This window comes from Gallinula chloropus, assembly GCF_964237585.1.
Source record: "Gallinula chloropus genome assembly, chromosome: 2".
Classification (NCBI taxonomy): Eukaryota; Metazoa; Chordata; class Aves; order Gruiformes; family Rallidae; genus Gallinula; species Gallinula chloropus.
The window spans coordinates 145,196,257-145,218,741 of NC_140086.1; the positions used below are offsets into that span (position 1 = coordinate 145,196,257).

The 22,485-nt window shown below is 40.3% G+C and overlaps 2 protein-coding genes across 2 annotated transcripts; one reads left to right on the forward strand and one right to left on the reverse strand.

Moving 5' to 3' along the window:
- Positions 1-2,151: 2,151 nt before the first annotated feature.
- ENKUR (enkurin, TRPC channel interacting protein) lies at positions 2,152-15,002 on the reverse strand. The gene is made up of 5 exons (XM_084280348.1): positions 14,807-15,002; positions 10,670-10,815; positions 7,386-7,612; positions 5,470-5,616; positions 2,152-2,641 (listed from the first exon to the last, which is right to left on the reverse strand). Exons 1-5 carry the CDS (start codon positions 14,881-14,883, stop codon positions 2,468-2,470), a joined length of 771 nt encoding a protein of 256 aa, XP_084136474.1. The 5' UTR covers positions 14,884-15,002; the 3' UTR covers positions 2,152-2,467.
- A 236-nt stretch (positions 15,003-15,238) lies between these two features.
- THNSL1 (threonine synthase like 1) lies at positions 15,239-20,227 on the forward strand (the record flags this gene model as incomplete). Its single annotated transcript, XM_084260686.1, is given in 4 exon segments — positions 15,239-15,285; positions 16,662-16,749; positions 17,244-17,279; positions 17,282-20,227. Coding segments are annotated over 4 exon segments (2,406 nt in total). The 3' UTR covers positions 19,517-20,227.
- Positions 20,228-22,485: the final 2,258 nt, after the last annotated feature.

The following is a 22,485-nucleotide window of genomic DNA, read 5'->3' on the forward strand; positions in this document are numbered from 1 at the left end:
GAGCCCAAGAAACCACCGCTCTTTGGGATCAGCCACGTGGAGCCCACATGTCAGATCTGCCGCTCGCCGGAGGCAGGTCTATCGGAGCCATACAATCAGGAACTCCCCATGTTTGTGATGATGCCATATCTGATCCTTTCCTTCCTGGATATAAATAGTTTCATTATAAAGGACAGCCAGTCAGATATTTATCATAATTTCATGTTGCTATTTTTAAAAACTAGATATGCAGTTTTGTCATGCACAACTTCCAACAGGAAATATTTTCAGTTTGAGGCAGCATAACTTACTGACCGACAGAGTGTTCGTACCCCATTTGGGATGTGTTTTGTGATGGTTATCCAATTTGATATGGACCGTTGAAAAATACCAGTTTGATAATTATGAACTATTTAGGAGCATTTTGATTATTTCCTTTCTCATTATTTCATTGGTTATCAGGAACTGACTAGTGAGTTTAGGGAATGTTTCAACTGGTAATGCTACTTTTTAGCCTGTGAACAGATTCGTTTCTGTTAATATTTACTATCTTTTACAAAGTGCCAATTCTATCAGAACAACCGAGTTTACTCCGCTTTTTGCTTTAGTTATAGGGATGGACATATTAGTTGATTCATGAACATCCCACCTTCAGTTATTGGCACTTCTGAACATATCAGTACAGTGTTAGTTCTTCGGATTCTGTACATTTATTTTGCCAAACTTCCCAGAGAGAGTTAAAGGGCAAGAAACTCATCCTTCTGTGTGTATTTTCAAAAGCTTTCATTAGAGTATATTTTTTCCATAATCGGAAGTGTTGCTAGGTTGCATGGAATACACATCAAAATAGGTGGAAGGATTTATAACCTCCCACAGGGTGACGGAGGTGATTCACCCGTACCAAGAGGGGAACATCCCGTGCGTAAACCTATATGAGGTTTATGCAATAATAACCCAAGTTGCTTATCCCAAATTTTGGAACAGGCCACCACCTACTTTGTATTTCCATAAAGTTAACACTGATGAAAATGGACGAACCAAATCCACATCCTAAACCTAACTCAGCCAAATGTTCTACAAGTATCCACAAGCTGAGCATGAGGCAGTGGGAATGCACGCTGCTCTGGAGTCACATCTAGCTTTTTCTTTTTAAGTCATAAAAACAGCCACATTGGCTACACCATGTTTCTTTAGAAAGGCATCTTGTACTTCATTAGGAGATAATGTGACATGTTATTAAGTGCTCATAATTGGTGTGGGTTTGTTAAAATATACAGTATAAGTCATTCTTTTCAGTAAACAGTAAATGAAATTCATATTTTACAAACCCACAGCTTTCTTCCAGCTTATATCTTTCAAAAATAAACATGATTGCTTAACAATAAGCTATGAAGAACAAAGCACACATTCCTGCTCACCCACGCGTTCCTAGTGCATGTCATAGACAAGTTTAAGATGCGCGAGAAATATAGCCTAGAATCACTGTGAAGTCTTCAAAGCCACCCCTTGATGAATTTATGAAAGGAACTTTGTGTACGTGAAAATGTGGCTGTTGCTAGTTCATTTGAAATTTTTTACTTTATCCTCTGCTGATGTCAGACACTATGATGTCACAACAGCTGCTGGTGGTAATAATTGATACCATACAGAAAAAGCTGTGTTCTGAAGCAAAGGTTAAGCAGTAGGCAAGGAAAACAATTTTTATTTTTATGCAAATAATTGCAGTATTGTGTGCTGAGATCATTTCTGCCTAGGTCTTGACTCACATGCTAGTTGTGTATTGCTTTCCTTCTAACTACACACATAACCGCAATCAAAACACGTTTTTCTCCTTTAGTTGTTGATTTACTGCAGTATCACAGAATTATTTATAGATGAACACACAGACCAACCTACATGCGGTATCTGTATTGTGTGAAGTCTACATTATTATGGGCTTCCACTATAAAAATTGGTTTTAGTAACAAAAAATGAGAGCACAAAATGTTATGCAGAAGCCAAGCTGTTTAGAAACACAGTCGCTCAAGCTTTTAAGTGAAGTGCAACATCTTTTTAATAACTAGTCCAGAAGCCACCCCACCCTGGAGTTATGTTTACCAAGTTGTCTTCAGCAGCCAATTATTTCATTTTGTTTTGACTACGCAAGGGAAGAAGCGCTCCAAACACACAAACAAGATTTTTATTCTTTTTTTTGTGATGTTGATTGAAATCTTAGAAGTTAATAACAATTAAAAAGAAGAATAGATTAAATTAATGTTTTTATACTCAAAGTTTAATTAAGAATTTTATTTCAAAATGCTTCATGAATTACACAGTTGGGAACTACATGTAACAACTTCTCTAAGAAGCCAGATACTGCTGTTAGTTGCATATTTCCTTCTGAATAGTTGGCGGTGTTTATTTCTTCTGAGAATTTTAGGGGGGCAGTTCTTGGAGATGTAAGGATAAGGACAAAAGGAGGAAAGAGGCAATGTCTGAAAAACAGTCTTTACTCATTTGCAATGTAGATAACTTTGTGCTTCTCAATTACTTCTATGTCATGCTCCAGTTGTTTCATCTGTGTTTCCAGCTTTTCTTTATATAGCTTCTTGGGTATGGTGTCTATTTCTACTGGAAGACACTGAAATTCACGGTACACTTCCTGCCAGTTCTTTTTCAGTCCCTAGTGCCATGAGATGAAAAGGAAGTATGAGAGGAAGAACTTATTAGGAGTAATATGCACATAAAGTACTTTGGGTGTTTTTGTTAATCTTGCATTTGATAAGTATCACTGCAATGTTAATATATAAATATATGGATAATATTTAATCATCTTCATTGGGCCAAATTAGTTAAATGCTTAAAAGTCAAAGTAGTTGCCACAGAAATAGTTATGGCTTATTCTGATGCAATATAAGTAATGTTTTAAAAAGCTCTGTGCCTTGGAGAGAAAAAAATTACGGTCGTTAAGAGACAACAAAACACTAATTAATCAAACCAATGAAGGATGAGCTACAAAACTGCTAAACTGAAAAAAAAATAAAAAAAGACATAAATTTGACTAACAGTCAACACTGTAGGCTACCAAGAACTCAGGGAAGCCTGTATGCACATTTCATTTCCAGTCCTCAGTATGTTCAAGGAAAAATTGCATAAAGTAAACAGAGAGTGACTCTTCCTTACTCTATGTAAGAGACTTTTATGGTTCCAATGGCCTACAAGTAGGCAACTTTGCTCCAATGTATCTAGTTCTAGTATGCTCACTGAAGAACTACTAGAATGAAGAACTGAAGTTACTCTTGGGAACTGAAGTTTTCAGTTCTTCTCTGGATTCCAGTGACACACTGATTTTATGGCACACTGATTTCCAACCTCATGTCCTCCTTCTCCACTACTATTAAGCACCTTATCTCCCAGATTGGCTGACTAACAAACTGAAATTAAATATGGAGGAATTATTCTTAATACTTATTTAGCTTTGAAGATTGTTCCTTCTATTTCAGAACTCAAGGATTCTTATGCCTAAAATTATTCTGATTTTGCATGAAATTCACTTTATGAATTGATTTAACAGAAAAAATACCTCCCCATCAATACTAAGATAAACATACTTTTTTACTATGAACTAATATTTTACAGATTCAAAGCAGTGTGTTTATTGTTGACAAATAAATACACTGTATTTATTGCAAAAGTAATCTGTGGCTTTTAAAAAATAATTCTTATTTGTGTGCATTAGTAAAAACTGGCTTGGAAATAATTGAAAATAGTGAGTTTAAAAACACATCAGAAGTGTGTGCACTCATCACAGTTTATCCCAACAGAGTGGGGAGATCAAAAGCAGTTCATGACTCCCTCCATAAAAATCAGGCTCACAGCTCCTCCAACAGCAATGTAACATGCTGACCACCATCACTACGGGCTAGATCACAGGCTGAGTATCGAACTCTATATAAGGGGGTCTAATACATACTGGATCTGTGAGAAATATGTAGTGCATTTATCAACATTCTCTTTTATTCTCATAAAACCCCAACCAAAGCAAGCATAATGGAGAGAGTTCAAAAAATGTTGGCACAAATTATTTCCCTTTATTTTTGTAAGTTCATGAGGTTTGATTTGGTTCTCAGACTTCTATTGCCACGTATTCTTACAAATGAGATAGTGCACATGTGTTCACTAGCAATGTCAATTATTTTAAAAGACAGGAATTCCCATATGTCTACAGCTGAGCACTGGGTGGAAGCCTGGGGACACTAATTCCTCCTCACAATATAACTGTATAAGCAATCTGGTCCATGAAAGAGCAAACTTTTTTCAAAAGTGTAAGAGAAAATACTGAGTTAATAAAAACAATCTAAAAACTTCTTAGTTAAAAAAAAATATTTTGGTGCACTCCTGTATTTTAAAAATATAGAACATATTTTTAATCAAACTAAATGCAGAATTGTGAGCAGTTGAACTCACATGTTTTATTGCACATGCCTTTTTTTCTGCATAGTTAAATTGCTGGACCATCAGCTTGTCCCACACCTTTCCTGCCATTAAAATATCTTAATCTTCAATCTTGCTGTTATATTCCTTATATTGCTGTCAATGCAATACCCTCATCTCTCTCCCATACTCCTTCCTAACTTCTACTGCTCACTGCATAATCAAGAAACATCACTGTACTGGTTTTGATCTTGATGACTAAACACTTAAATCTTTGCAAGTGAGTTAGACACTGTGTTTTCTCTCTAGACATTCTGCTGGCCTTTTTTTGGTGGGAATTTAGCAACGTGGAGCTCTCCCTACTTATTTGTTATTAAGGGACAGACTGATAAACATTTATCACAATAATGTGAGCCTCATTTTTATGGGACATTTGACTAAAATGTGGTCATGAGAAACTGCAGTTCAAAGACTGGATATACTTTTAAAATTTCTCTTTTCTGCTCTACTTCTTTTATGGTATTAGCTCTCTTTAGAAAATCTCGTGCAATAAAAACTATACGAAAGACTATCCAAAACATCTTGACAAAATACAGTTCTTCCAGTTATAGTTCCTTAAATATATTGCAATTTAATTCTCTTTTCTGGTTTTGCCACATTTTAAAGCATGACCTTTTGCTTTAGTCAGTGAGGTCACAATGTGAAGACGGAAACTACCAATAAAAGTGAGAACACGAGATTTAAAAAACAACAACAACAAAAGACAATTTATATTTTTCAAGTAGAGAGTCAGAACTGTCACTAAATTCATATTGTTGATTTTCTGCCTTCCACTGAATTTTTACTGAAATTCCAGGTCATTAGGGGGACAGGAATCCTACAGAACTGAAGCACTTGTAAATCTGGACTACAGACCAGCTCTGATCAGATCAGTTTGCTACTTCAGTTCTACAGCTCCATCTAGTGAAAAAGTAGCTAACATATTTTATTTGTCTGGCTTAAAAAAATCTAGTATACTTACATTAACTTATTAAGCTTTTGTATATCTTACTAATTACACTAAACCAAAATATTCACCTGCAGAAGACTTGTCCTTTCTTCATCAGATAGCCGTTTCATGGCTTTTTTCTTGAGATGCTCCAAGATACTGGCCTCATATTCTTCCTGAGCTCTCTTCATTTCTTCCTTTCTCTGTGTTATGTATTTTGGTGTAACACCATAATCCTATAAAGGTAAGAAAGAGTTGCTTTTATGCACTTTTAAGAAGGAAACAAAGACATACATGTCGTACATAACATTACATTTGCAAAGACAGCTTGAAAGGGAATTTTGTGCCACTGAAAATAAAATCTTAAGCCACTGTGTTCTCAGATATATCAAACGTGATTGGCATTGTAGCCTGAGCAAAACATATAAATGATTCCCCTTCAATTTCTTTTTGCAACCTTGGGAGAAAACAGAATTCAAACCCCAAAGTGTCTATTTATAAGAACTGATGGTTGAGTGAGCAGTTTGAAACCTGTTAAGGACAGCAAGCTATTTTACATTTTTATATGGTGTCAGATTCTACATTCTGGAACACATTCCTTAAATACTTCCTTTGAAAAGTCTTCCTGCATCCTGATTCATGCATGCTAAACATTGCATGCCATGGAAAAGAGTGAACAGTGTTAACATATACATGAAAATTGAACTAGTTGGGAATTACAAACTATCCCATACAGGATGTGGCAGAATTGTGTTTCTGTGAAGAAAAATAATTTCTAAATATCCCAGTACTTGGGGGAACACATCTACACTGGACTCTACTGGAGTCTACCTTCTATTCTTGCACACGCTAAATGATACACTTATCTGTGTTTAGCTGTGCAAAGGTACTGCAAGGGCTTCAGTTCACTTTTTTGCATCTCCCCTGTGCCATGAGTTATGTCACATGTCCTGTCTCTTTTGTAATAATGTTCTGAGTTACCTGTTCAGATAAGTTACCTGTTTAGGTTAGACAGACTCCTGATACATCTTGTTTTCCTGAGAAGTGGAATGGACGGTTGTTCTGCTTGGAGGAGGTTGTCCTCACAGGCATGCCAGCCCCTTTGCTTTTCAGAGCTGTCTCCCACAGGGTTCTACCTACCTACCAGTTCCCTAAATAAGCCAACATTTGCTCTGCTGAGGTGCAGAGTCTGTACACTACCGCATACCTCCCTGCAGAGGAGTGTATCTTCAACCACCTTATGGCCTGTGCAACCAAGACTATCACACCTCTGACCAGTTCTTTCTCATTTGTAAGTAGCAGAACCAAAAGAGCACCACCACTGGTTGGCTCAGCCATCATCTGTGTTAAGAAGCTGTTGCTGACATGGCCAGGAATCATTTCAGACTGCTTTCATCCAACTGTGTTGTCTTTCAGCAGATATCAAGGAGGGTGAGGTCTTCCCTAAGAAGCTGCACTGTGATCTGAAGATTTCCTCAAGTTGCTGTATGAGATTTCATGTAGTTCCTCACCTGACTGGATGGTCCATAACAACAAGTTTTTGACACTTAACTGATCTTTCCCTCTGATCCTGTTTCACAAGCTCAACCAGCTTGTTGCCAATTCCATAGAAGAACTCCATACATTTGAACAGCTCCTTCACCCAAAGGGCAACCACTCCTCTCCCTGTCTTTCCTAAAGACCCAGCATTCCTTCCCCACAGAACTCCATTTGTCTCCCCACTAGATACTCCCAGGGTTCCCAATACAACACATGCACTATTGCTTTAGCACCATCAGTCTGACGATTTTTTGCTGACAGCATAAGCAAGTGAATACAGAGCAAAGGCACAGCACAACTCTGGTGCCTGTGATTTTCTCCTGGGTGAATTTCAAAGGTCTACCACAAACAGCAGTGGTATCTAAACATCTCAAAAAGAACCATGAACATTTCGTGGGAGAATGCAGTAGAGAACCTCAAACAGGCATCACTACTAGTATTTCCACTACAATTTAATACAACTTACCTTTTTTTTAATATATTTTGGAACAAGTCCTGAAGTTTCAAGGAGATATTTATCTCCCTGTCTGCTATCAACACAAATAGGTTGAGGCTTTTTAGGCAATCCTGTGATAGCAGCAACTGCATTTGCATTTATAAAATTCTTTTTACTCTGAATTCCCATAACTGGGCGATCTGTCCTCTGCGGCACTGATAATGCAGGCAATTTCTTACTCTCCTGTTCTTTTTGTCCTGTGAATTGATCATGTAAACATTTTCAACAATGACAACAAAGAACTTGGCAATTTAATGTTACTATATTTTTCAAAGAGGAAAAAATAAGTACAAAATTACATAAACGTAGAAACCAGCTGTACTATGATGAAAGAATTGACTGGGAATGTACTGTGATGAAAATGATTATGCTTCTTCAGCGTAACAGAAGTTTCATAACCTAGGAAATACTGTGTTGTTTTAGGTGGGTTTTTCTTATAATTTGCCACTCATTTCCTCTTAACTGCAGTAGTACAAGGCTTTCTTTAAATGTTACTAGAACTACTAAAGATACTCATTGTCAGGACCCTTAGGCATTAAGGGCCCTGCCCAGTCTCAGCTGAAGCATCCACCCTATATCCTTGGGCTCAGGAACCTCATTTCAGCTCAGCCCTGTGCTGCCGGTGCCTGGCTGAGCCCTCTCTGCCATGGGATCAGTGGATGGACCGGGCCTGTTACCCCATCTTGCTTGATGGCCATGAGGTCACTGACAGGACACATTTACATCACCACCCCACTGCTTGCCTGCTGCTGGTGTGGGACTGCACCCTGTTGTTGAGGCGGTTGCCCTCAATTTCCTTTTCCCTCAGGCAAAAGCCCTGCTCTTGCTGCTCCCCAACACTTGTCAACAACCCGTCACAATTCTTTTTCTAGAGAATATAGAAACTGTTCCTTTCTAGTGTAATATTTTCTCCAACACACCAACAGAGTGTCAGTAGTCTCCTGAGTAGTCTCACTTCAGGTGAGTGATGAAAGACAATTCATTTCCCACCATATTTCCCACTAGATATAACTCTAACTCAGTCATTATCAGAGATAATGATTTGGTTCAGGTTGTCTGAGCTCATGTTCTTTGACAGTAAGTAGGTGTAATGTCACATGTGACAGAGTTCATTACTACAACAGCTCGTTTCCTGATACTGAGCCCACCAACAAGTGCTTTCCTGATGTTTGTTTTTACAACCTGATAGCTTGCCATAACTTAGTACTGTAGGACACACAGGCTTAAATCTCTATTTCTCTTAGGATTTTTTTTTTGGAAACAAGATCTCTGAGGCTTCTCAGTGAGCACTGGCTAACCCTCATCTGCAGTACACTGGTGCATATTTGTTGTTTTGGGAGACCCTACTTCTTCTAACCAAGCTTGGTTAAAATGAATGCTCAAGTCCAGTGATACAAGAAGATTCAGCTGAAGGTTAAGAAACACTTTTTGTAAGGAAGTGGTGAGCAATCAAAACAATTACACTATCCCAGACTTCAGGGGAAAAAGTCAATCTTTCTGTTCTGTCCTTGCAATCGATTTTTTAACTAGTTGAATCAAACCCAGTTTTGAAGGCGGCACAGATTCTACAAACACACAATGTGATAATCCCATTTAGACAACTGATCACTGGTTAAATTCCAAGTGATGGAAATGCCATGCTTCAAAAGAGGGGATTAAGCAGTGTAACAGCTTAATTTCTGTAGTAGGTATGAAATGTCATCCAGCAAAGGTACAAGGAAATTCTGAGTTAATGATACAGTTCCTTCTCAAGATCTGTTAGGATGTGGTGATGGCAATGAAATTACTAGGCTGGATCGAAGCTGTGATGTGCCATAGTCATTTTGAAGCTCTGGTACATTGACTCCAAATGCAAACACCAAAGCACATATTGCTATTATGAAGCCCTGAATCAATGAGTTGAAACAGAAGGATTGTGAGCTGCTTGACTGCGAAAAATGGGTCAGAGCACTCTATCACAATATATAGCAAATGTGAAGTAGGTAGCACTAATTATATAATACAGGTACTGAAAAGGGATCTTCCAGACTGCTCTAAGCTATTGGTGAATCTTCTCTATGCCTAGCTAAAACACTAGTGTGGTAATGTAACAAAGTCTTCAGCTTGGAAGCATTCACACTCCCATGTCCTGATGAATGACATTCCAGTACACTGAACATTGTTCTGATTTCCTGAAAAAGTGAAGGCTTTGTTCAAAAGTGGCCCAGGGTGCCTACAGGGTCTCTGGGACCAAAGCTCACCTTAAGGTTCTAATTATCCACATTGCCTGAGGCATTAGGCCTCCAAAGTCTCCTGGGACAGCCTGTATATTCAGTGCCACAGCCATTTATTTGCATGTCCCATGCAAATTTGGGAGCTGGACTCCTATATTCCTTTGGATAGCTTTTTTTTTTTTTAATTTAAATACTGTATATTAAGATTTTCTATTTTTCCAGGCTAAAATAAATTTCAAGCTGAAACTTTATAACTCAATTGCAAATTCTCATAGCAATGTACTTAGAACTCCAGCCTCACTAAAAAAATCACTCCACCCTTGCAGAATCAGCCATGAGGCTGAACATCAGAACTGTCAGCTCCGGTTTGTGCCCAAACATAGGGGCACATCTTCTTATTTCTGTGACATGCAGATCTCAAAAAAATGTTGTGCTTTGAACACTGCCAGCCAATGTAATGCTACGGGATTAAGAGCTGACAAGGAGTGCTGAAGAGTAAAAACTGTGTGCTGTTTGTAACATCAAGAAAGGCACATGGAGTTTTACCATTTCTCTTCAAGCATTAAAAACAATTATTTCACTTCTATTACTGCCATTCACATTATTTACTGTATTATTAATGATCAGATGCAGAAAGGAACTAAACTCCATAGTTAGAAATTGAAATATCAGCAGGATAGAACATGCCATCAACACATCTTCAACATCTGAATAGCTGTAGCCAAGAGAGAGAGACTTTTTCTGTATGTTTCAGCTGGTTTTGTACCACATGAGAGTAAATGCTTACTGTATTTTCTAATTACCTGTATAATCTCCTTGTTGCTTCTTTCAGTATTTTTACACAAAAATAAGAAACATTTTCATAAAATAGTAAAATAGTTTTGCTATAAAAAGAGCAATGGAAACTGTCCCAGCATGCAAAAATGATTTAATTTTTTTAAAAGATTTGATTCTCCATAACTGTCACTTGCAACATTAATGTTATCGATTTTAAAATAAAAGAATAACATTACATTCCATGTATTTCATGTCTATACTCACTTGCTGGTAGCTTGGGTTCCTTTGAATGCTTCAGCAGAAAGTTTTTTGGAGATGGCACTGCAACTTTTGCTGGTCCCATAGTTTTCCATTGAGATTTATTTTTCTCTGCTTCATGCTTCACGAATGGTCTGAACATGGATATATACCTTAGACATTACAAAATAGCCATTGGTGAGAACATCATTAAAAACACTTCTTCAAAGAATATACATTTTGCAACAGTTCATTCCATAAATCTAAGCTGTTTTGTGTTGTACTCTCTCCCAAATAAAGGCCATCATTCTGGTTTGGGTTTGAGTGGCAAGGGGGGCAGGGCTGCAGGGGTGACTTCTGAAACCAGGACACATTCATACAACCTCCACACGAAAGCTAAGCCCAGCTCTGCACTGACCAGTTGTTTTTCTGACTCTGAAGGTAGCTTACAGCCTCCTCATTCTCTTGTGTCTCCAGGGTCAGTATTATCATGCTTTGGGAAATGGTTCCAGTATGCTCTGTTCATATACATACTGAAAACAGGTACTTTGCAACGCACTGAAACCTAAATTGCTTGCATACATTAATTATTTTAATGAGGTTGTGCATTACACACTTTGGTGTTCTTCATTAGTTCCATTTTGGAAAGGTTGGGTTATTTTTAAACATGGTTATTTATTTTGTTCAAAAAGGCATCCATATATACATCTGGTGTGCATCTACAGGAAAATAGTACTCATGAACCCACTTTGCTAGTTCTCTGGACATGAAAGTCTGAATTATGGGAAAGATACAAATGCCAATGTATCTTGGCCGTTTCAGAAGCTGCAGTTGCAGGACATTGTAGGGCTTTATGCAGCAATCAAACACATTACAGAAAAGCTCAGTTGGCTTCAAAACTGCTGAGAACTATAGTGATAATAAGAAGATTCACTGCTTCATTCTATGAGCTGAAACATATTTGAGAGGAATGTAAAACCCCATGCTTCAGAAAACATGTCAAACATAGTCAAGAGTTGGACAGGATGTCCTTGATCATCAGTTTATATTATTAATGTCCACTGTATCATTGTCTCAATGTTCCTGTTGAACCATCTGTTACAGACTTCTATGAGATTAGATGAGATGGATGACTGCCCCAAAATAGCACAGCAAACTCTATATTTCTTATATTACCTAGGTCTGAACTATGATCCTGAGCTGCTGTAAGTGCTGCTGGTTTTGGCACTAACTGAAATGGCTTATGTGAAAATCAGTAAGGGCTTAGACATGAAAAGGTATATACACGGGGTATGCACACCATATGCTGCATATGGCACTGAAAGTTCTGCTTTAATCAAAAGTATGTAAACATGTTCTCCAAAAGAAGCCAAATACTGATCATTAGCTGATTAGCAGCATCTTGCCCCTACCTAAGGACTGAGCTGTCATAGAGGTTTTCCTGAAGGAGCAGAACTCCCTGTTCCTGCAGCTATGGCTCATTGTAAATGCTGAAATCTTTCATTTTTTAAGAAACACATACTAAACTGTTGCACTCTTCTTCCAGAGAAAAACATGGTTATGAAAAAACTCTACCATATTTTCAGGTAAGGAATAATAAAACCCCAAAGATTCCATATCAAGCAACCTATTTTATGGAAATACTGAGATAGGATGAAAGAAAGGATGTAACACTGGGCCAGTAATGGTAGTCATAGTGGTAAGATGGTTAAAAGCTTTTGAATATGAGCAGCAAATGTTTGATACGTGTGTTTGTACTTAATCATAACATGTAAGAGGTCTTCATTAAAAATGTGGTGTTATTTTGCCTTCTGGAGATTTGATCTGCAAAATCATAAGGAGATTATGTACATAAGATTATTTATAATTCCAGAAATACTTCTGATGATAAGGATTTATGTTTTATTTATTTTTTTCTCTTGTATTTGTAACAAACAGCCACAGATACTGGCAAAGCCCCACCACATTCATGAATTACTGCGTTCCTCACCATTTTTCAGGAGTGGCACTGTAGCCACACAGTAGAGAAAGGCAGTGACTTTATGAGAAGTCTGACCTAGCAGGGGATCACACAGTCTTGGAATGAAAAAGTGAAGGAGAAGGTATTGAGTTTATTGCATATTGGCAGAAGGTTGAAGGTTGTCTTTCAAAGATGTCTTCAGCAGACAGCTATAGGCACTCCTTTGGATAAAGGGATGTGGCAGCTGTGGTTTTTAAGAGACTTTTCAGGCCAAAAAAGTGGGTAAATGCTGTCACATACCAATAACATAGGGTTAGAGAGGGGCAAGGAACATAATTATGAGGGACTTGAGTATCTTAACACATTCATCATTTGCCAAGGGGAGAAAAGACAATACATTTGTAGGAAGACAGTTACTCCTTAGGTGTCACCTTGGGACAACCAAGTTGGTGAAAATGAGGTGCATTGGTTCCATGCATAGTACCTGCTCAGAGCAAAATATATACAATTTCATCTGGGGAAAAAAAACCCAAACCAACCAACCAAAGCTAGGTTATGTATGCATGAGTTAGAAGTGGTCAGAGCATGCTATTAACCAGGTTTGACACTGCTGTTACCAGCTGGGTATTTGGCACATCACAAACTGAAGCAGGAAGCAGGGGCCAAGCAGAAGTCAATGAGATTGGAAGGGGCTTTAGTCAGATTGCATGCAACCTAAGGAATCCCTTGCCTAAACTGAACTCGGTGGTCATGCAGTATCCAAATCCCTGAATGGTATTGGGAAAGGAATGGATTTAGTGCTGTGTGCGTTGCTGTACTGTCGTTTCTCTTTCCTCTGTCTGACAGGACCATCTTTTGGAAACCAAAAAAGATGGTATGATCTATTTTAACATGGAGAAGTTTCAGAACCATGAATCTCACAAGCCTGAGCCTCTTTACCTGAAAAGAGATAACTACCTTTGTTCTGAGTGTCACTGATATATCTACTCATTTTAAATCTATGGAGTCATGACCCGTGTTAGCTTTTCACTTAAAATGCTGACCATGACAGTTTTAGTTCCTATAAAATAATAGGGACCTGGAAAAAATACCAACATATGTTTGCATAATTAGCAAACAAGAACTTTACAAAAACTCTAAAAGGAATTCATACTAGCAGGGACAAAAGGCATTTTAAATGTTTTTAAGATAGAATCATAGAATCACTTAGATTGGAAGAGACTGTTAAGATCATCGAGTCCAACCATAGCCTAACCCTGCCTAGTCCACCTCATGCCCTTAAGCACTTAATCTACATGCCTTTAAATACCTCCAGGGATTGTGACTCCACCACCTCCACCACCTCTCTGGGCAGCCTGTTCCAATGCTTGACAACCCTTTCAGTAAAGAATTTTTTCCTGATATCTAACCTAAATCTTCCCTGGTGCAATTTTAAACCATTTCCTCTCATCCTATTGCTTGTCACCTGAGAAAAGAGACCAACCCCAACATCTCTGCACCTGCCTTGGAGGTAGTTGTAGAGAGTGATAAGGTCTCTCCTCAGCCTCCTTTTCTCAACACTAAAAAGTCCCAACTCCCTCAGCAGTTCCTCACAAGACTTGTGCTCCAGACCCTTCACCAGCTTCATCACCCTCCTCTGGACGTGCCCCAGCATCTCAACATCCTTCCTGTAGTGAGGGGCCCAAAACTGAACACAGTACTCAGGTATGGCCTCACCAGAGCTGAGTATAAGGGAACCATCACTTCCCTACTCCTGCTGGTTACACTGTTCCTAATACAGGCCGGGATGCTGTTGGCCTTCTTGGTGCAAAAGAAAAGCAAAAATAACAATGTCAGAAGACACATCTGACACATGAAAAGAATGGAAGCGTGGCACTGACAAAAAGTTTTAAAACCCCAACTTTTCAGGTGCTCACTGTAAAATTGTTACAAGTGTGAATAACAAGGATGTCATGTAATCCCCTGTGTGGAACGAGTGCTTTGTAAATGCTTTCTCAGTGAACAAGGTGGCACTGAAGATGCCAAACTGAATCATCACCTCATGGAGCAGGCTGCAAACCCTCAGACGTTAGCCAGGGACTCCTTAGGAGGAGCAATAACTACGCGAAGCCTATTTTTTTGTTTAGTACCTGTTACCCGTAAGATGCATTGCCTTGACAGAGCCAGCCACCCTGTCAGCAAGTGGTGCTGTCGCACCCACGTACCTGGGAGGCCTGACAGGCTTCTCCTCCGGGCGGGGCGCGAGGTTGCGGATGCTCTCCTGGGCACACTGCGCCGCCATCCTCCGGCCGAGGGGCCTGGGGCGCGGGGAAGCGCCCACCGCCCTGAGGGGACCTCGCGCTCCCCCTCTTCGCGGCTCTCCCTTCCACAGTCACTCAGGAAACGGCTCCCTTTCCCTCGCCCCGCCGCCGAGGCAGGTGCGGCCCCGCACACAGTTGTGCCCGCGGTTACTGGGGAAACCTGTCGCGGGGTAACCCCGCCATGAGGGGGCGGAGCCCGCGCCATCCGCCCCGCCCCCCGGCGCTAGGGGCAAGGAGAGACAACGCATGCGCAATCCCGAGAAGCAACGCCCGGAGTCGCGCAGGCGCACTTCCCGAAAGTGAAGCCGGCGCGGCCAAATCGGGGGTGTGGGCGGAATGTCGGGTGGCTTGATTGCGCGTGCGTTGCGGCTACAGGCGGAGCAGTGAGGGGTGGGGCGGGCAGGTACCTGCGCGTGCGCGGTGGGTGAGGCGGGGGGGAGGGCGCGGTGAGCGTGAGGCGCGCGTGGTACCTGTCCCCGCCCCCACCGGTATGTGCGTGCGCGCGCGCTCCGCCCTGGAAGCGCCTGAGGGCGACAGTAGCTGAGCCGGGGCTCGGGCCCGCGCCCGCGCGGAGGGAAGGGGAAGGGGAAGGGGAAGGGGAAGGGGAAGGGGAAGGGGAAGGGGAAGGGGAAGGGGAAGGGGAAAGGGAAGGGCGGGGTGCCGCCGCTCCCGAGGGGAGGTGGGAGCCGGGGCCGCGCTGGCTGACTGACTGACTGACTGCCTGGCCGGCTGGCTGGCTGGCTGACTGGGCGGGCGTGACAGCCGCGGCTCCGCGGTGTCGTAGCCCCGGCTTTGACGGCGTGTTTCCGCGGCCCGGCCCGTTCCCTCCCTCCCCCCACCCGCGCTTTTGACACCTTCGAGGCGTGGAAACGGTGAGGCGGGAACCTTTGCCCGATCTTGGTCTGTGGGGTGGCCGTGGGGCAGTTGAACTTGGATGGTTTACTTTGGGATTGTGTTTTTCTGTCTGTATAAATCTCTGAGAAAAGTCAAATGGAAGTTGTCCTGGCTCAACAGCTTCAAAATAGGATAGTTAGCAGTCTTGACCTGTTGTTGTGCTTTCACCGATGCCAGTAACAAAGCCTGCTTTTCCCTCTAACGCACTCTTGTCCTCAGCAGTGGCTGTTGAAACTGTGGGTATTTGCTGCTGACGTGCAGGTGCCGTCAGCAGCCCAAATGAAGGGTCCTGTGGGTTGTCCAAGCGTACAGTTCTTTGGGAGGTAAGGGTGTAAGCTCTGCTTCAAAAGAACCCAGGCACTCTCCTGGGAGAATCAGAACATCACACTACCCAGGTTTAGATATAACTGGACTGGTAAACTCTATGAAATTTCAGCTGGTTTTACAGCAAGTTTTTGCCCATAGAATAAAATGTTTCTCTGAAGCTACTTTTTAACTCGGTGGTTGCAAGCCTCTGTGTGAATGTACTTTATGTGGGTGCAAAATTGAATTACACCAGCTGAACAGCTGGATAAGTTCTCCACAAGTCTGTGTATTGGATTAACCAAATTGATTTCAAACAATAGCACTGACAGTTTATATTTTCATGTAAACACACAAAAATTGTGCTGCAATCATGCTGATACTGGTGTTGATTTCTCTAAGCAAACAAAATACCATGTTGAGAGTTTCTTGCTTAATCTTTGTTGCAGACCCAGCTTTCCTAATGGTTTTTGTTTTGTTTTGTTTTTCAGGGTAGAGTGTCTTCATGATGTATTTTCTCTTGCTTTTTACCCAAACTTCATGCAATACAATTCTGTTATAGATGTTCTTCACAAATCACTTGCTTGGTTTGCCATCCCTTCATAAGAGAATTGGATGCAGCTCTTCCAGCCTTTCTGTTGCACAAGTCTGTGAGTTTTTTCTGTGTATTTAAATCGTTCTTGCATTTATTTATTTTTTATAAAGACAATATAAGAAAACAGGCATCTTTGGGAGGTGGGGAAAATACTTATTTTGTTAACGTTTTGATTAGAAAATGGTAATGTAGTTAATCTTCATTATTTGCAAATACATTCTTGGAACCAAGCCTACTAGAGAAAAAACTATTTGGCTTTGAGTTCATATAAACATTATTATTTGCAAATAGTATTTTAGTGTTAGGTTTGGATGCCTCTGTTTACTTGGAGGAAGTGAGCTATTTGAAGTTGGATTTGTTAGTGAAAGCGAGCTGGAACTGTGTGGGAGAGGGGATTGAGTCTTACTCTGAAAAATACCTCCCTGCCACTGATGAGGTGATAGCTGGATTTATGTTTCCATTCTTATTGTTCTGAATTTCATGTCCTTTAGGTTTTCCCTAGATGTTTGCTGAAAAGACTAATTAGTGTCTTTTTTCTTCGTTTTGAAGCAGTTAAGTGGATTGTCAAGTTGGCTTGAAAAAAACCCAAGAAAACAGCAACCCAGCAGAAGATGTTTCACATTAAGTATCTACTAATAACCCAAACAAGTCTTTCTAGCATGTGTTTTAAACTGATGTTTTCAAGGCCTGTTGTGTTTGCACGGACATGGAAGTCATGGTTCTCAAGCCATTCCCTTGTTGGAAACAAAAATATTATACTGATGGGACCTCCGGGTGCTGGGAAAACAACAGTTGGGAGAGTAGTAGGTCAGAAACTAGATTGCCCTGTCATAGACAGGGATGATGATGTCCTTGAAACAACCTGGAATATGAGTGTGTCAGAAAAACTTCAGGATGTTGGTAACGAGCAATTTTTAGAAGAGGAAGGAAAAGCCCTGTTGACGTTTTCAGCATCTGGAAGTGTCATTTCCCTTACTGGGTCCAATCCAATGCACTCTGCTGGCATGCAGCATATGAAGAAAAATGGGATAGTGGTGTATCTGGATGTGCCTGCGACTGTCATTATGAGCAGGCTGAAATCAATGAAAGTGGATCGCATTGTGGGCCAGTCTCCTGGCGTTTCTCTCAAGGACATACTTGAGTTTAGGAAGCAGTTCTACAAAAGGTGGTATGATATCCGTGTTCTTTGTGGAGGGGATGCTGCAGCAGAGGTTGTAGCAGAAAAGGTTCTTGATGCTGTGAAGAGATACCAAAGCTCAGAACTGGAAACTTTCATCTCAACTAGGTCTAGCAGGTCTGGAAAGAGTATGGAAAAAGGCTCACGTAAATTTTTCAGTGACGTTGTTACTGAGGGCTTAGCTCCTGATGGAGGACTCTTTGTTCCTGAGGGAGGACTTCCAAAATTCACTGCTGGAGAATGGCAAAGCCTAATAGAAGCCACTTATATTGAAAGAGCCCAGGTGATACTAGAAAGATGCATACATCCTGCTGATATTCCTGCTTCTGACTTGGCTGAAATTATTGGAACTGCTTATGGAGAAAACTTTACTTGTTCTAAAATTGCCCCAGTTAGGCATCTGTCAGGCAATCAGTTTCTCCTTGAGTTATTTCATGGACCAACAGCATCATTTAAAGATTTTGCATTACAGATGGTGCCACATATATTTGCATACTGCATTCCCAGAAGCTGCAATTACTTGGTTCTGGTAGCTACTTCTGGTGACACAGGGAGTGCTGTCCTGGATGGCTTTAGTCGCCTCCATGACACTGACAAACAGAGAATTGCTGTGATGAATTTTTTTCCTGAGGATGGAGTAAGCCCAATTCAAAAATCACAGATGATTGGCTGTCAGAAAGAAAATGCCTGGTCAATAGGCGTCAAATCTGATTTTGATTTTTGCCAGACAGCTATAAAGCAAATCTTTACTAATTCTGATTATACTGGCTTCCTTACAGTGGAATATGGAACAGCTTTAGCTGCAGCAAACTCCATAAACTGGGCCAGACTGCTTCCTCAGATAGTTTACCATGCATCTGCATACCTTGATCTTGTTCATCAAGGTATTATTTGTTTTGGAAGCCCTGTAGATGTTTGCATTCCTACAGGAAACTTTGGCAACATATTAGCTGCTTTGTATGCTAAAATGATGGGAATTCCTATTAGAAAATGTATTTGTGCTTCCAATGAAAACAATGTTTTGACTGACTTCATAAGGACAGGTGTGTATGATTTAAGGGGAAGAAAATTAATTCCCACGTTTTCACCAGCAGTAGATATCTTGAAGTCCTCCAATCTTGAGCGATACTTGCACCTGATTGCAAATGAGGATGGACAGCTGGTGACACAATTGTATAACCAGCTGGAAAATCAGGGCCACTTCCAGCTACAGAAAGATCTACTTGACAAGCTTCAGCAGGACTTGGTGGCTGGATGGTGCTCGGAGGAGGACTGTCTAGCTGCCATTCACTCTGTATACAGTACTACAGGATATATTTTGGATACACACACAGCTGTTGCTAAAGTAGTTGCAGATCGATTACAAGATAGAACTTGCCCAATTATTATTTCATCTACAGCTCATTATTCTAAGTTTGCACCTGCTATCTTGAAGGCCCTGAGGATTGCAGAAATAAACCAGAATCCATTAAGTCAGCTTCGCTTGCTGAGTTCTTACAGCCCTCTGCCTCCAGTCCACTGGGGCCTATTAGAGACCCTGAAAAAGAAGGGGAATGAGGATCACCAGGTCTGTGCTGCAGATATGAGTATGCTGATGTCCCATATTGAAACCTTAATTCAAAATCATTTTCTGAAAGTTTTCTGAGCAACTGATCAGCTGTCCACTGTGTCAGTTGCGATACCTTCTTAACAAGCTGCATGTTTTAATAAAGTCGTGAGTCATCTGACCTATCCAGCCCACAGCATAGTGTCTACAGTATTAGACTTAATTGTCAGGTTTTCCACAGCATTTGTAAGTAATCCTGTGAGATTTCTAGTAGGGGTGAAAGGTGGTGAACTGAGATGGTAAAAGACTGGGATATTTTTTGCAGGCCTACGTAGTGAAGATGGCAGTAGTGCCGGCTGTCCTTGGCAGTGCTGTCTCCTTCACAAACTCGAAGCGTTCCCTGTGGAAGGAGGAAGATAATGAAGTCTGACCTTTCTGAAACTATTAGCTCTTGTTTTGTTGCAAGAGTGATGTGATCATTTGGTCAGTGGGTGATTAGTTAAACTTTAACTCACTTCACTTAGGGCACTGAAACATAATAAGGTACTGTAATGATGTTCGTATGTTACTAATGAGGATTGATTTCACAACAAAGATTTGAGTATACTTGTATTGTTGGTTCTTGAGCCATTTAATTTGGTGGTATGTTATCTTCTTGTATAATGTTTTTCCTGTACTGTGAGGCCAGCGTTTATGTAAAATAAGTCTGGTTATTTTGTTTTTCAGGGTTTTTTTCCTTCCAGATACTTTCCGGTGTAAAATAGAATCCTTAATTCAATATTTTTAATAATTTTTAAGATGTGACTCTTCCTCCAGTGTGTTGTAGTCTCTTTTCTAGATTTTTTATATTCCAACCTTAACTTTAGAAGTTCTTAGAATCTGTTTTAACTTAGAGCTCATATAGCTTTCTTGTTCTAATTACTTCTAGTTTCATGTTTTTCTAAAATTAATTCCCCTGACAGCCTATCCTATCCATACTTTGCATGAATTAGTGTAAGAAAGAAGCTTCCCAAAGTGCATGGCATCTCAGCAAGGAAAATGACAGATGAATTCCAGTGTCTGGGAAGTATGATAGCATCAGAGGTACTCATGGTGTAACATAAAATTGATCTCTGTTAGCAGTCTGGTTTTGCTGATGATGGCTCTTTATTGGTTTTTTGCATTAGGACAAAAAAAAAGAGCAGGTTGCCCTAGGAGATCGTGTGGTTATGGACAAACTTACTCTGCTAACCGTAGACTGTATTTGATAAGGGTATGAAATATAACTACATTTCACACCAAGAGAGATGACAGAATCATGTATTGGCACATTTTTAATGGCATGGGGCTAAAAGTAAAGAGCTGAGAGTCACCAGATGTGAGGATGCTTTGCTAAGGGAGATCGTGGTTCCACCAAGATTTAAATAGGGAAAGTAAGTGGTGACAACAGTTTTTGTCTATTCAAGAAGCCACATCTCCTAGATGCCAGGGCTCATTTGGAGCTTTGAACTGTTGCCATATTCTCCAGCTTCCTCTGTGTCTGCTTGTAATTTTTGCGACATCAGAGGTTAAGATGACACCATCTACCAAACTGATTTAAAAAATTGTCATTTCTTGCAAAGTAAGGTAAAAGACCTAAGCATGATGTGCATTTACCACAGTGAATACATGATACAATACAATTAAATGTAGCAGGTAACAAAGGGGCAACACAATAGCTTTGTAGATTCTGTCATTATTGGATGCCTTTTTAGGACCTTTCTAGTTCTTCTCTATTTCTATGTTCATCCTCATTCACTGTTTCTGCAGCACTTTGGGAAATTCTCTTTTATTTTTATTTTCATTGCATCATAGAACAGCCAGGTTGGAAGGTACCTCAAAATGTCATCTGGTCCCAACATTTTGTGGGAAAGAGAGTCTAGATTAGATTATTATAGCACTCTGCCCAGTCACCTCTTTAAAAGCTCCAGTGTTAGGGACTCTTGCATCCCTGAGGAGGTTGTTCCAGTGATTGAGTGAATCTTACTGTGAAAAATGTCTTTCTTGTATCAAGAAAAAATTTTGCCTGGTGCAACTTGTATATGTTTCCCCTTGTTGTGTCCATGAGGTTGCTTTTGAAGAGAGAGCCTCTGTCCTTCTAGCCACTGTTTGTTTACTTACAGGAAAACTGCGATGAGGTGCCCCCACTGATCCTCTTCCAGGGTGAAAAGACTTGACTCTTTCAGTCCTTCCTAACTGGGCTGAGCAATTTTTTATCATTTTCCAGATACAACACAAGAAAGACTGCAAATACCTAATTTAAAAAAACCCACACCAGGTTCTTTAAGAAAAATTTGCATAAACATATTGCCAAAAAAAGCAGCATTGCTTGTGTAGGTGGTAGTACACATCCACCTCATTTTCTGTGTGTTTCAGTTTGATACTAATGCTGAGGGGAAAAAAATGTAATGCTTTCAGTGGATGTGTGCACTATAAAACCAGAATTCTAAATCTTCAAAAATCAAAAAACCCCCAAACAAACCCAACTGCCTGGACAGAATTACTGGAATAGGGATTAGTTTTAGCGCAAGGACTCTGTGGAAATCCTGCAGTACCTGTTTTCAAGGGACTTAATGCCATTTGGCAATTGGTCACACACTGTTAGAAGACTTTATAGAAATGACTACAAAAAGAGCTTGATTTCATAGAAAGTACATGAAAGAAAAGCTAAGACTCTGAACACAATTAGGCTAGAAGCCAACCTACTGTCTTGAGTTAGTTGGTTATTAGATAAAACAGAACTAAATAGAGAATTTATTTTGCTCCAAAATTCAATGTTCATGGCAGAAACTCAAGTTTGGTTTGAAGGAGAACCAATTCCTAGTTGTTGTTTCCATATCAGATGAGCCATTATAGCATAGCAGTTGGTGTGAATTGACTAAGTAAAAAATTGAGCAGTCATACTTGGTTATGGGCTTTCAGTGTGAAGTTAAGATGTTTAAAGGCAGTGGTTGAAGAGTATCTGTGGTATTAGTACTTTTCTCAATTCCAAAGGGCACTTAGCAAACAGCATTGATTCATTTTTAAAAATAATGAATTTGATTTTGGAT

Coding starts and splice junctions, on each gene's coding strand:
- ENKUR (XM_084280348.1), bottom strand. CDS start 14,883: ATGGCGGCGCAGTGTGCCCAGGAGAGCATCCGCAACCTCGCGCCCCGC. Junction 10,816..14,806: donor AAGCCTGTCAGGCCTCCCAG/GTACGTGGGTGC, acceptor GTAATGTCTAAG/GTATATATCCATGTTCAGAC. Junction 2,642..5,469: donor AAAGGACAAGTCTTCTGCAG/GTGAATATTTTG, acceptor TCATGGCACTAG/GGACTGAAAAAGAACTGGCA.